At 41.3% G+C, this 14,260-nt stretch overlaps 2 protein-coding genes across 2 annotated transcripts; both read right to left on the bottom strand.

Moving 5' to 3' along the window:
• Positions 1-994: 994 nt before the first annotated feature.
• Positions 995-5,781, bottom strand: LOC109146873 (putative late blight resistance protein homolog R1B-14). The gene is made up of 4 exons (XM_019294539.1): positions 5,130-5,781; positions 2,364-4,439; positions 2,193-2,273; positions 995-1,275 (listed from the first exon to the last, which is right to left on the bottom strand). Exons 1-3 carry the CDS (start codon positions 5,683-5,685, stop codon positions 2,200-2,202), a joined length of 2,706 nt encoding a protein of 901 aa, XP_019150084.1. The 5' UTR covers positions 5,686-5,781; the 3' UTR covers positions 995-1,275; positions 2,193-2,199.
• Positions 5,782-9,561: 3,780 nt separating this feature from the next.
• On the bottom strand, positions 9,562-12,144 carry LOC109146841. Its single transcript, XM_019294515.1, has 4 exons — positions 11,244-12,144; positions 10,645-11,155; positions 10,530-10,536; positions 9,562-10,290 (listed from the first exon to the last, which is right to left on the bottom strand). Exons 1-4 carry the CDS (start codon positions 12,142-12,144, stop codon positions 9,562-9,564), a joined length of 2,148 nt encoding a protein of 715 aa, XP_019150060.1.
• Between the last annotated feature and the right edge of the window lie 2,116 nt (positions 12,145-14,260).

Below are 14,260 nucleotides of genomic sequence, written 5' to 3'. Positions count from 1 at the left end.
AAATTTAAGGTGCGTGATTTGTGTTCTTAATGTGCATTGTTTGTGTGTTTAAAGTGCGTGATTTGTGTACTTAAATTGCGCCATTTTAATGGTTAATGTACATATTTTTTAGTTAATTGCACAACCGCACGGAAAGTTATACCCCACACCTGAATTCTTCCCTATATATATAGAGAGAGAGTAAGGTTCAAGTGCGGCGGTGCGGCGTCACCAATAGTTCAACAAATATACAACATCAACGTTAGGAAAATGCACCACAAAAACACACACAAATTAGGTACGCATCACAAAAAATACACCATTAGGTGCGAGTAAAAACACCATATAGTGTCCGGAAATACACCATTGGGGTGTGGTGAGTTATATGGTGTATTTTTTTTTGGGTCTGTTAGGTATTTTTGGTGTTTTTTGCATTTCATTGTGGTGTGTTTCCCTTACACTGTTGGTGCATGTTGTTAACACTGTTGGTGAATTCTAAAATTCCGCCGCAGCTAAGGACATCACTGCATTTGAACTTTTTCCAATATATATATATATATATATATATATATATATATATATATATATATATATATATATATATGGGCAACTGCCCCACTACTGTCATTATAGGTCTACCCATGTGAATGTGAATATGTGCTTAATTAAGAGTTATGTGTTTGTATATATATGTACGGTATTTCTTCATTAAAAAATATAGAATTATAAAAATATATAGTAACCTTCAATATTATAATATATTTTCTCATTTTTTAATTCTTCATTTTTGCTCCCACCTAATTAGGTGGTGATAATTATTCTCAACTGTGAAAGATTTTAATTCTTCATATTCTCCAATTGTGAAGGCTTTCAAATTCAACAATCGCAACCATAATCTACCGTCCACAATACAACGATGACCTATCATTTTGTGCTTTCCTACACCCCCACCTACCCCAAAGGATATTTAACCCCCAAAAAAACAAAAAAAAAAAAAAAAAAAAAACAAGAGCACTTTAGCGGAGGTTAAGTTGCCTTCAAACTGATACAAATTACAAAGCATTCTTTGTACTGAGGATATGGAAGACTCAAAGCAACAATAATACAAACTCAATAATTTATACAATTACACAAACATGTAACAAACAACACAATCATTCTTGAGAAAAAGGCAAAAAGCAAACGCAAGGAATCCACTGTCCTGATGATAATTCAAAAAGCAAACTCCAACACTTATCAATCACCAAAACCACACTCCAATCCTACAAATCAACCACATTGAAATCATTGATATCCCTGTCGAACAAGTAAAAGACAAATCAAGCATGTTATGTATCGAAAGGCATATATGCACCTAATTATGTAGAAATCAAACATTCACACATTCAATGCTCATAAACCATCATGAAACTCAACTTGGCTTGAGGCTACTTTAAACCTGGCTTATATTAGAACAATTTTGATTAATATGATTTGGGTCTGTACTCTGTACTGAATCTAAAAAAAAAAAAAAAAAAACTTCAACAATAACATTAGTAACGTCAACATGGAATTTGCCATAGCATGCAAGCTGATATAATCCTCCCTAGTGATATATTTTAAATACCAAACAACAGCTAAATGACGTATTTTTTGAAAATTTTCCAGTGTAGCTACTTTCTCAACCTACTGAAGCACAAAGAGTCAATATCATCCCTACTGGGGCTCAAACCCATGACTTCCCATTTGGGAGAGCCACTTCATGCCACTAGACAACAAGGTCATTGGCAGTCACTTTTTTTTTTTTTAATTTTAATTTTAATTTTTATCAATACCTAAGTACACAATGTATTACAACTAATTAATTAATAGATGAATATAAAAATTGTTATAACCCCAATACTATTAAGAATAACATATCACTCTGCAGAATTATTCCTGATGAGAGCCCTTGACCACACGTTGGAAATTTCATAAATAACTTTCAAGTATTATTATATTGCAAAGGGATGCATAGTTCTACTTGTTGCTCTTTTGTTATATAGGTTTTTATTTTAGTCCTGTAAAAATCAAAAAGTAAAATCTAGTGATGACGGATAGATGTGTTCCTAAGGTCAGGACTAGAGTTTAGACTAACTAACCCACAAATTCACCACTTACAGAGTCACAAGTATTACAAATAGGCAATTAATTGCAAATACACAGGAAACGAGCAAATGTATGTAGCTACATACCATTCATTTATTCTTCTTCTTCTTCTTCATCATCGTCGTCATCGTCGTCATCATCATCAACTCCTTCTTCGATTTGGTCCACTGTCATTAAATTAAATGACAAAAATCAATTAAGGATAAAATGGAAACAAAAAATATTTTTTTTTAAAAAGTGAGAGAGAAGAGACAGACCATGGCGAATAACAATGGCTTCGTATCCATAAAGGTCCTGCCGGTTTTCATTAACCGAATGGGCGGACTCCAAAACAGAAGGGGAACAATTTTTTATTTCAATTGACTTCAGTGGTATGATACATTCAAAGTCAGTCGGAATCACTACCAAACTCGAACACCTTTTAAGGACTAAGCGCTCAAGGCAAGGAAATTGTTCCTCCTCATTAAGTTGCCAAGAAATGAGGTTTTTAGCTTCTAGGAACAAGGATTTTAGCTTTCTAAAACTTCTGTCAGTGCCTTCCCAATTTGATTCACTGGAGGCTTCTTTCAGTTTTAGCACCTCAAGATGAGGAAGCATGCTAATTGCACTTATTTCACTCCAAGGCAAACAAGTTCTCTTCAATTTCAGTTTCTTGATGTTGAGGCATTTTGGCAAACAATCCAGATTCTGAAGGCCTAATGACGAGCCTTTCCGAAATGCAATCATTAATTTCTCAAGCTCACGCAAACGGTTAAGATTATTTAGGTTCTCAGACTTTATGCCATCTAGATTTGACTCACATCCACAAATAATCCCCAACTTTTTTACTTTAGAAATCCTTGAAAAGACTTCCTCCGTACAATGGTCTAGACTCAACCAGTGCAATGTGTGCAACCCTTCTTTGACCTCAGTCGGAGGATCCACTGAAAGGGAATAGCTAACCTCAACATGCCGTAGCTGTGGAGACTCCCAAATTTCATAGGGCAAATGCGTACCATTTGAAGAGGAGCTCATCTTCAGAGAAACAACAAGTGTTTGCAAATTCTGAATTTTAGACACAATATTTGTGAGCTCATGAGGACTTAGATGCTCATCCAAGGTTACATCCATGTACCTTAGAAGAACTAGACCCCTTAAACTCCTGAATATTCCATTGGATAATGGAGGCAATTGAATTAAATCCAGTACTCTTAACAAGTTGGATGGTAGACACTGCCCAATAAGTGTTGGAATCGCATCTCTATGTAGAAAAGATAGAGAGCGAGATTTGTCCAAATTATAGCAAAAATAAACATTTCCATAATTTGGCCAAAAACTTAACCAACGAAACCCCTCATGCTTTACAGTCCTACCATCGCCTTCAGTTCCAACATTGGTTGTCTGCTCTCTTCGGAATCTTCTCATGCTACCAGCATATAAAAGGTTCTCATCTTCAGCTTCACTCACACAAAATTCATGCAAGATATCATGCATGCTGCATGTCTTGATTAAACCATTTGAGCTCCAATTGCGAACAAGAATTATGCTTCTACCGACAAGATCTTGTAAGTACTCAAGAGCGGCATCTTCCAATCTCTTGCCACTTGCTTTCACAAATCCCTCAGCAATCCATAACCTAATAAGATTTTTGATAGGCATCTCACTGTCTTCTGGAAAGACTCCCAAATGTAGAAAACAAGGTTTCAAATTTGGAGGCAAGTGTTTGTAACTCAAGGCGGCAATCTTTTTACATTGTTCATCAACAGTTAGTATCAATGATAATTCTTTTTTAATGTTCATCCAATCATCCAATAGTTCTTTACCGATCAGAATCCCTGCAACTACAACAATGGAAAGGGGTAATCCTTTGCATTGTTCAACGATTCCCTTCCCAGCTGCCTCAAATTTGGATTCTGACAAGCGTTGCTTAAGCTTGGGTTTTCTGGAAAACAAAACCCAACTATCTTTGTCATTTAAAAGACTCAGGCCATAAGGATCCTTTTTTTCTGAATGAGTATACTCGGCCACCTCTTTGTGTCGAGTGGTCAATAATACACAGCTTCCTTTACAATCCTTCGGAAAACAGCGTTGGAGTTCATCCCAGGCTTCAGAACTCCATACATCATCCACAACAATTAGATACCTTCTCCCTTTCAACAGCTTTTGTAATTGCTCTGCTAATTCATCCTTGGTTGCGTTCTTAATTTCTTCCGGGGTCATGGTCTTAATGCATCGAAGAAGGGCAGTGATAATTTGTTTCCCCTCATATTGTTGTGACACCGTGGTCCAAGCACGAACATCAAAACGATTTGTAACTGGATCATCATAGAGTGTTCTTGCTAAAGTAGTTTTACCTGTTAATTAATTGGAATACTATAAATATACTTCACTCAAAAAAGAAGGAATTTGGAGTAAAACTCACTTACAAGTATAAAGTACACGCATGATCTATTTATGGATATTAAGACCCAGTAATACTATACTATAGAAACACTAACTCAAAACTAATTACCCACTACCTATAGTTCATATTCTTTTTTGGGGTGACAAAGAAAACCACAGCCACCACCACTACTCGAGAGAGTTTGCTATGGGTAAATTCTGGCTTGTGACCTTATCCAGTGAAAGACAAAGTTCATGACCTTAGCCGGTAAAAGATCATAAGTTGCCGCTATTGCTGATGTGGGCTCAAACCAAGAAAGCCGGCGGCCCCTTGGGCCCTAGGAGTCAAGTTGAAAACTTGAGGTTACCAGGAGTCAAGTTGAAAACTTGAGGTTACCAAGCCAATAGCCCAACTCAACTTTGAAAACTTGAGGTTACCAAGCCAATGGCCCCACTAACATGGCAAGTTGCCCCTAAAGTTCATATTGAATCAAAAACTGGTTTAAGAATGGATTATTTGAAGAAATTAACCTATTTTAACTGATTAAAAAGATTTAACATTTCATACTATAGATGGTTATTTAAAAATTAATCACAACAACAACAACAATATTAATTATAATAACTTAATGATTAATTTGAATTAAGGGAAAGTACATTACCGATCCCCCCCATTCCCCAAATTGAGATAACTTGTCGTTCGTCACAGTCGCGGCCGAGTTTTTCCATTATATCCTTCAATTCCTCACGGTGTCCGACCATTTCTTCCCTCTGCTGTGTAAGCGGTGAAGTGGTGGTGTCCTGGTCGGAAGGATGTTTTGACGGATCGGCTAAGGAATCAGCTAACGAATCATCACGCGCGTTCACAATCCTCAACAACTCACCTAACTGAGTGCTGATTTCCCCAATGCTCCGATGGAGTTCTCTGCAAGCGTCTTCTTTCCGCTTTGCATCTTTCGCCAGAAGAATGTTTCTGAGCTGAATCTCAAGCTTGTTTTCTGATTCAAGAGCAAAGCTCTTGATATTGACTTCCACTTGTTTGATTTCAGCATCCTCGTGGGCTTTGATATAATATTTGTCCAGAAAGGCTTGCAAAATTGCAAGGTTTTGAAGAAGAGTCCTCATCTGCTGTAGATCATCAGGAAGCACCCGAGGAGTGGGTCGCTGGATCTCAAACTCCATTGTTGCCCTCAGAGAAGCTACCCCAACATAAGCCATCTCACCTCTCTCTCTCTCTCTCTCTCTCTCTCTCTCTCTCCAGTGTTTCCCTGTAATAGCTATGAGAGAGAGAGACTGAAACCTTTGCACAACTCGCAGAAAATGGCTGAAGCTTTATTTCAGATCAAGTCAACGAGCCCACTCAAAAAAGAAATATTAAATTGAGTTATTGCCATTTTGATACCTACTATTATCATCTTTGCACATTTAGCCTCAAGTATTTATTTTGGCCTTGGCAATCAACGGTTAGCAAATTGTGTTATAGCAGATTGTGTTAATCATTTGTAATAAAATGTTGGGAAAAAGTACAAATAAGGGTGCGTTTGAAAACTCGAAAAATATTTTCTAAGTTTTCAATAGTTGGCAAGAGGGGAGAAATAGGCATACATATAATGACAAAATTATTGTGAAAAATTACAATCAAATGGACAACAGACATAAATCATTGCTTATTAAAAAAAAAAAAAAAAAGAAGACAACAGTTAAATATAAACGGATAAGAAAGATAATAAAAAAAAATCATTGTCTATTACAAAAATACAATATTGATTTATAGGGGTAGAACAAAAAATGTTGGTAAGTGGGAGTGAAAAATAAAATAAAAAATTTCAAAAGGTGATAAAAGGATATTTATAATAAAATATGAAATAGTTGTAATAAATTGTATATCATCGCTATTAATATTATATTCATAAATACTTTTTTTTTTTTTTTGATCCTGAAGGAAGGGGATACCCAAAGAACATAAGCACGGTCTTAGCCCCTAGCTCATCGCTCGGGAGGACCGTCTGAGCGTCATTGCTCCCAAAATATCGTTATCAACTTGTTCTCCAAGCTCCCGGGGAGCCTCTGTAAGAACTCGAAGCCCTATGGGATGAGACAGGGAAGCCACAGCCAAACTGTCGGCAACCTTATTGCCTTCTCTAAGCACATGGTCGAAGATCACCTCTGGAATGTAAGCAGCCTCTTAAAGGCATCTCCATGCCACGTTGCTCGCTAGTTCCGGCCCGTTAGTCTTCCGCTGCATGAAGTCGATGAGTTTCTTTGCATCACATTCCAGAATCAGTCTTGTAACACCGTACGCCATCGCCATACGCAAGCCTTGTAGGATGCCCCAAGCTTCGACCTCCAGTGCTTGACATCGCCCAATGTTGAAGGTGAATCCTCTGCGCCAATTCCCTTGATCATCCCTGAGCACGCCACCGCAACCGGCTGTGCCATTCCCTCTACTGCAACCATCCACGTTCATCTTCAGCCAACCTCTCTCTGGTTTTTTCCATCCCACCTGGGTGTTCCTAAGGGTCGTGCAGCCCCTGTCCGGGTCTAAATGCCTAGTGAAAGCTGCCTTAACCTCGCGATCATAGCGGATCAACCAATCGAGCTTCTGGCTCAGTGGCATAGACTGCTGCCTGAAAATCTCATTGTTTCTCCAACGCCAGAGCCACCAGAGTCTTATACAGAATTTTTCCGGCCAATCTTCATCAAAGCCCTTTGACAGATCTCCCCTCAAATTTGTCTCAAGCCAGTCCGCCCATGGAATGGCGTTCATCCTTGCGTATAAACTCTGGTGGAGCGTTGCTTCCCAAATGGCCTTGGCCGCTGGGCAGAACCTGAAGAGGTGATCTAAATCTTCAGCAAGGCCTGCACATTTAAAACAGAACATGTTAGTTGTAATATTTCGTCGAGCTCGTTCGGCGTTAGTGAGGATCCGGCCATGCCGGACCAGCCAAACAAACATGCAAATCCTCGCTGGAACATGAATCCGCCACATGCTGCGCCTAGCTTTCTCGTCGGAGTTCTCGGGAGCCACTGTTAACATATCATACATCGAACGGATTGAGAACTTTCCGTTGTGTTCTCGGCTCCAGCCTATCATATCAGGCATGTGATCCGCTGTTAGGACGAAACTTGTGAGTTGCTCCTTAAGACCTGTTGGCAGCGCATCCTCCAAGATTTCCCATTTCCAGCCCCGTGTCTCATCCCAATAGTCTCTAACGTTTGTGTAGAGATCCGGAAGAGCGAGCGGAACACTTAAGTTCGCGTAGAGGGGGTCCGACCCTAGCCATTTCTCCATCCAGAATCTCGTGTTATTGCCACTCCTAACAACGCTAGTCAGACCCTTGTTCATGTCGTCCCACGCTGCTATAATGCCTCTCCATGCATTAGAAACTTTCCGCCTCCCCGATCTGCCGCCTTGGGCCTCTCCGGGCGTCCTATATTTCGTGCTAAGAGTCTGAGCCCAGAGACTATTCTGTTATGTCTTGAGCCGCCATCCTAGCTTCGCCATGTAAGCCATGTTCATCTCATGTAAACGTTTCACACCCAGACCACCATCCTCCTTGCGCATCGTTACCAACTCTCAATTCGCCAGGCTCATTCTAGTTTCCGTTGCGCTGCCACCCCAAATGAAACGTCTTTTTTTCTTCTCAATTTCCAAACAGAAGCTTTTAGGTAGAGCCACAGTCTGCATGGTGTAAACTGGGATGGCGTTCAGAACTGACTTGGCCAAGACAACTCGACCTGCCAGCGAGAGGTTCTTCGATCTCCACCCTTCTAAACGATTGGTGATTCTGTCCATCAGATCCGAGAAGGTATTGCAAGTTACTCTCCTGTGTAAAGCTGGGACCCCCAGATATTTCCCTAGGTCATTTGTTCTCGCGATGTTTAAACGGCTTGCAATCTCGTCCGCAAGACTTTGCTCTGTGTTTTTGGAGAAGAAAACTTGTGACTTTCCCAGACTTATCTTCTGCCCCGAAGCCTTGCAGAAACAATCAAGGCAGTCTTTGACCACATCCACTTAATCGAGAGTCGCTTCCGTGAAGAGGATCATGTCATCTGCAAAACAAAGATGCGTCAGTACGGGTCCATTTGGTGCAAGCTTAATACCTTTCCAAACTCGGTTGTTCGCCTTAGAGGCGATAAGATGACTTAGCCTCTCGATGCATAGGACGAAGATGGCCGGCGTCATGGCCTGATGCCTCGTTCAGGGTGGAAAGGCTCCAGCCGTTCCCCATTCCAAATAACCGAGAGTCTCGAGGTACTGGTGCAGGTCATAATGAGGTCCTTTAAGACTGAGGTGAAGCCAACATGTTCCAACGTGTCGTGAATGAAGCTCCAAGATAGAAGATCATAAGCTTTTTCAAGATCCAATTTGATCGCCATTAGCCCCTTCGCTCCTCGTTTTTCTCGCATGGTGTGCATGACTTCTTGGAAGATGAGGACGTTATCCGAGATCTGTCGCCCCGGGACAAACGAACTCTGGAAAGGTCCCACCATTTTAGGTAAAATGAGCTTGAGCCTGTTGGTAATAGTCTTCGTGATGATCTTGTAGCTAACGTTACACAGGCTAATGGGCCTGAACTGCTTGATGGTTTCTTGGGCCCTGACCTTAAGAATCAACGCAATAAGGGTGTCATTGAGTCCTTCCGGTAGCTTGCCTGTTTCAAAAGCCTCTTTGACAAGTCCAAAAATACTATCGCCAGTTTTGTCCCAAGTGTTTTGGTAAAAACCTGCTTGGAACCCGTCAGGTCCCGGTGCCTTGAAAGGCTTCATGTCCTTGATGGCACTGTGGACCTCTTCCTTTGACACTTGTCTATTGAAACACGCCCAATCCAACGGTCGTAGGCGTGGGAAGTTTACATACATGTTAACATTTAGAACTCTGCCAAACTCGTTCGAGAATAGCTTGACGTAGAAGTTGCGGACGTGCTCCCGGAGCCCCGTGTCCCTCGAGATCTAGTCACCATTCTTATCCAAGAGCCTGTTCACTGACTGCCGGGCTCTCCGTACTGCCGTGGCGGTATGATAGTATGCCGTGTTTCGATCCCCAGAGTTTATCCAGTCTTCCCGTGATTTTTGGTACCATATTAGCTCCTCTTAGTGAAGGATGTCTGCCAAGGTCTCCCTAAGCTTCAAATCCAGCTTTGCTAGACCCTTATGGTAATTGAGAGCCATTGCTTTCTGGATCCCGTTTAGTCTCGCAATAATGGACCTCTTGCTCTTGAACACACAACCAAAAAAAACTTTATTCCAAGTTGTTAATTCGGTCGCAAGGAGTCGTGCATTCTCCGGCACGCTAAGATTGTGCCTCCAAAATCGTTCCACTAGACCATGTAAGTCCGAATGAGTGAGCCGCACGGCTTGGAAGATGAAAGGTGCCGGCTCCTTGGCCTGCCGTCTTCCTTGTACCTGGATAAACAAAGGAGCATGGTCAGATGCCACACGTGCTAAATGGGTTACGCACGCACCTGGAAACCGCAGGCGCCATTCCGTATTACACATGGCTCGGTCTAGTTTGGCTCCTTTCAGCGTTTCATTTGTACCGTCTTTGACCCATGTGAGTTTGGGCCCCGTGAAGCCCATGTCAATCAGCCCTTCGTCTTGAATCCAATTCGCAAAGTCTGAGCTGTGGTGGGATGAGAATGAGCTGTAGTTGCTCGTTTCTTCCCTATTTAAGACTGTATTGAAGTCCTCAGCTATGAGCCAGGGTCCATTTATGCCAAGATTCGATTGGCGAAGGTCGGTCCAAAGTCTCCGTCTCAGGTGATGGGTCGGACTCCCATACACTGCTGCTAAGAACCATGGCGGCTGGTTTTGGGTCACTACCTGCAAAAGGATGAACTGAGGGTGAGTCTTAAGGCTCGTTATTTGCATCGGGTCTTTCCAGAAAACCCAGATGCCACCACTGAAGTCAACGGCTTCCACTCAGATCTAGTCCGAGAAACCCAGCTTCACGCAGACGGCGTTTGCTTGGATCCCCGAGACTTTGGGTTCAAAAAGACCCAAAATACTGGGTTTGTGTGTCGTCAGAATGTGTTTAAGGGTGCGAAGGAACGGCCTACCACCTGCACCCTGACAGTTCCAAAAGATGCAATCCATAAAACAAAGCATAGGCAGAGACGAAAGAAAGAAATCAATCAAATAAAACAAAGCTAGAAAGCCACAATCCGGGGTGCTCACTGAGTTCCCCCGTTACCTCCAATCCCGTGCTGCGCAAGACCATCTTCCAGGTCCATGACCACATCACCCTCATCGTCAAAGTTACCTGGCGGGTCACTGTGATGTTCCTTTGTGGGTTGCCACACCGGTGATGGGACATCGCCGCCAGTGTCCCCCACGTACACCCTTGACGATCGTATTACCAACCCCCCTCTTTCCCCTCGAACCACCACGTGCTCATCCTCCTCTGCTGCCCGTCGTAAGCTCCCGCCGCTTTCCCGGCGAATTCTAGGCCTTGAGTCCTCTACATTTTGCTGTACCCCTTGCGCCACCACCGGATCATTCGCGATCTGCTTCTCCGAAGTTACGACATTAGGTCTCCGGCCTCTTTCACCGCCTACTGCCAACTGTCGCGTTCCCCTTTCATTCACCCGCTCAGATGCTCCAGCCGGCCTTTCTTGTCCATAGTTTTCTGCAACTTCTGGTTCCGCCACATCTCCATGCAGAATCCCCTCAACATCCCCCTCGTTCTCTTCCGTAACCAGAGGTGCAAACCTGGACACCCACACCTGATCTGCTCTTCGGTCCCCCTCCTTGGCCAGTCGTCGATCTTTGGTTACGTCCAGATGTCACCATCTGAGGCTTGCCACCCCGCTTTGGCGCTATCATCCACGTGCTGAAAGGAATCTTGGGGTCCTTTGCTGCAGTGATCGCCTTTTTTGTCGATTGAATATCAGCCTCTTTCTCCGTCTCAGGTGCCTGTTCAGCCATCTCCTTCCTTAATCGCGGGCATGTCTCATTTGAATGTCCATAGAGTCCACACTCGAAGCAGACCATGTGCATGCCTTCATAAGCGACATGACGCGCCTTCTTTTCATAAGTGAACTTAGAGATTAGAGGCTTACGCATGTCGGTCTCCACGCATATCCTAGCGAATTTTCCACGTGAAACCAGGCTTGTTGCTTGATCTACGCGTACTGTGCGCCCAATGCGATTCCCCAGCTTCCTGAGAAAAATAATATCATTATATTCAACGAGAATACAAGGAATACGTACCCATACCAGGATCTTCTCGGTTGTATCATTCATGGGATCAAAATCCGGCTCCCTTGGCTTGACAATGAGGTAATGATCCATCACCATCCATGGACCTTCATACATCGCGTACTCCAGATCATCTACTGATCCAAACCGCACCAGGTAATAGTCCTTATCCAAAGCAATGAGGTCCAAGCTCCCCTTTGGCTTCCACATGGCCGAGAGTCCCCGCATCATGTACGCATAGCCTACCTTTCTGCCCAGCACTTTGACGATCAAGGTCTTCCGCCAAGGGGCCCGAATCTTCTCCACCTCCTCCTTTGTTAGCCTGATCGTAGGGCAGAGAGGATCGTCATCCTCCTCCGCCTCAATCTCGGCGTAGACGTCCGCTGGATCGCAAGGATCCGTTCCCTGATCACCGGGTGATGCACTGATTCCAGCCACGCTCTCCGCATAAGTCCTACGTGGTGTGACCGCGAGCATCGGTTAAGAGGCCACGCCAACCTCCCCCATCGCATCGATCGGCGTCTCAGGCACGATCACCACCTCCTCCACCATTTGCATCTCTGTATATTCCATTGTTGCCCGCCCTTCATCGGACCGTTTGGTTTTCTTCGTGCTTCGTTCCAGGAGATCAAGATCTTCTGAGGAACGTTGAGTCGAGAGCTTTTCTTCCATCGTTTCTCATTCATAGATACTTTTTAATTTAATTAGATCAACTCTAAGTATTTTATATTAATTTAAATACGATAATACACAATTGAAACTTTTAGATTATATTAACTAGATAGTTCATAAAAATCAATTTTTCTTTTAAAATATTAACAAGATAGTTCAAATTGATCCTTTGACTTTTAATTGCACCTAAAGTAGTCCTTTGACTATAGTAAAAACCCTAAATTACCAGTTTTACCCCTCATTTTAACACCCACCTAACACCAAAACTAACTAAGGATCATTTTGGCTTAAAATTCAATAGTCGGAGGACCACTTTGAATGCAATTGAAAGTCAATGAACCAATTTGAGAAAAGGCCATAGTCGGAAGACCATTTTCAGAATTAACTCATTTGGAAAATAACACTTAAACCACTCAATTCAAATAAGCTCCAAATAATTTATGAAACCTATACAATGTTGCAATTGACATTTTTAACAGGTAACTTGCAGGTTTTTACTTACTAGGTTTACACGTGAATTTAAAATTTTAAAAAATAAATTGACACTTAATCTTCTTCATGAAGAGTTATGTGTTGTGCTGTTGTTGGGGATGTGGAAGATCAGATAATGAGATCTAAGAATTACTTGAACATGAGGCTAAAGAGAAGACAGAGAGCCGGATTGCATACATATCCTCAAGAAATTCAATCGCAAAACGCAAATCATCCCAACCAGATATTACAACAAACTCAATCATCCCAACAAACTCCTTTCACTACGAGAACAGTTCGCACAAAGGCGATTTTCTTCCATCCCAGGGGAGCACCACTCAAGATCGCGCCATTCCACGTTCATGTTCGCGCCCAAGTTGGCAAGGGCATCTGCACAATCGTTTTCCTCGCGAAAATTTTTTCCTTGTGAAATCTTCCAACTTTCATTAAGCCACTTGCGAATATTATCAATGTGCTCAGTAATAAGACCTCTTAGCTCTGCATCGCCCAAAACTCAGTTGATGACTTGCTCCTGACTGGATTTCAATATCTCAAATTCCATTCCTCCAAGAAACCTGCAAGTTACCTGGTAAAAATGTCAATTTCAATATTTTGCAGGTTTCAAAATTTTATTTGAAGCTTATTTGAATTGAGTGGTTTAAGTGTTATTTCTCAAATAATTAAATGACTTATTTTTACTTTTACCCTAAAATGTTTGGTAAAATTAACTATTTAGATTAACGATTAAATGTTGATCATTATTAGTAAATAATTTTTCTTTTTTTAAAAAGTGCTGATTTTTCTCTAATTTGAAAAAAAAAAAAAAAATTAAGAACAATTTTTTTTTAAGTCTAAATACACACAAGCAAGCATTACTAAAACCTTTCAAAATTGAAGAGAATATGAAACTGTATGTGATTTTTGTTTATAGAGTGGCGGCAAACGTTAGATTTTTTTTTTTTTTTTTTGTTTACATTTCCTTCAATTTTGATTTTTTATAATTAATATTAATGTGTATTCATTTCGTTAAATCATTAGGGTTTTCACGTTAAATCTTTGTGTCGTAATCATTATCGTTCATTTCTATCTATGAAGAAATGAATTTTCTCCATCAGCGTTACATTTTCTACTTTTATCAATTTTGAATTATTTTTAAATAATAGTAGTGTGTATTTAAACTTAAAAAGATAACTTCTCAGTTTGTCCTTAATCTTTCTCAAAGAAAAGAAGGGAAAAACAACTTATATGATTGATAATTGATAGACATTTGGTTTATCAAATGTGACAAAATTTAACCAAAAAATAGTATAGTTATGTACTAAATGTAACAAGATTAATAATTGTGTTACTGTGATTTAACTTTCAAAAAAAAGTGTTACTGTGATTTACATCCTCTCAAATACTTAGTCGGATTAAAGTTTAGGGGATCCTTGAGGTTAGGGATTCAATC

Source organism: Ipomoea nil, unplaced genomic scaffold, assembly GCF_001879475.1.
Source record: "Ipomoea nil cultivar Tokyo-kokei standard unplaced genomic scaffold, Asagao_1.1 scaffold1940, whole genome shotgun sequence".
NCBI classification, from domain to species: domain Eukaryota; kingdom Viridiplantae; phylum Streptophyta; class Magnoliopsida; order Solanales; family Convolvulaceae; genus Ipomoea; species Ipomoea nil.
The sequence above is the reverse complement of the archived record's forward strand: the minus strand, read 5'-3'. Positions and strand labels throughout refer to the sequence as shown.

Excerpts from the sequence above, each read along its gene's own strand:
- LOC109146873 (XM_019294539.1), bottom strand. The coding sequence starts at position 5,685 with ATGGCTTATGTTGGGGTAGCTTCTCTGAGGGCAACAATGGAGTTTGAG. Across the intron at positions 4,440-5,129 it reads TTGGGGAATGGGGGGGATCG|GTAAAACTACTTTAGCAAGA; the intron begins GTAATGTACTTT and ends ATTAATTAACAG. Across the intron at positions 2,274-2,363 it reads AGCCATTGTTATTCGCCATG|TGGACCAAATCGAAGAAGGA; the intron begins GTCTGTCTCTTC and ends ATTTAATGACAG.
- LOC109146841 (XM_019294515.1), bottom strand. The coding sequence starts at position 12,144 with ATGCTCGCGGTCACACCACGTAGGACTTATGCGGAGAGCGTGGCTGGA. Across the intron at positions 11,156-11,243 it reads TCAGATGGTGACATCTGGAC|AGAACGAGGGGGATGTTGAG; the intron begins GTAACCAAAGAT and ends TGGTTACGGAAG.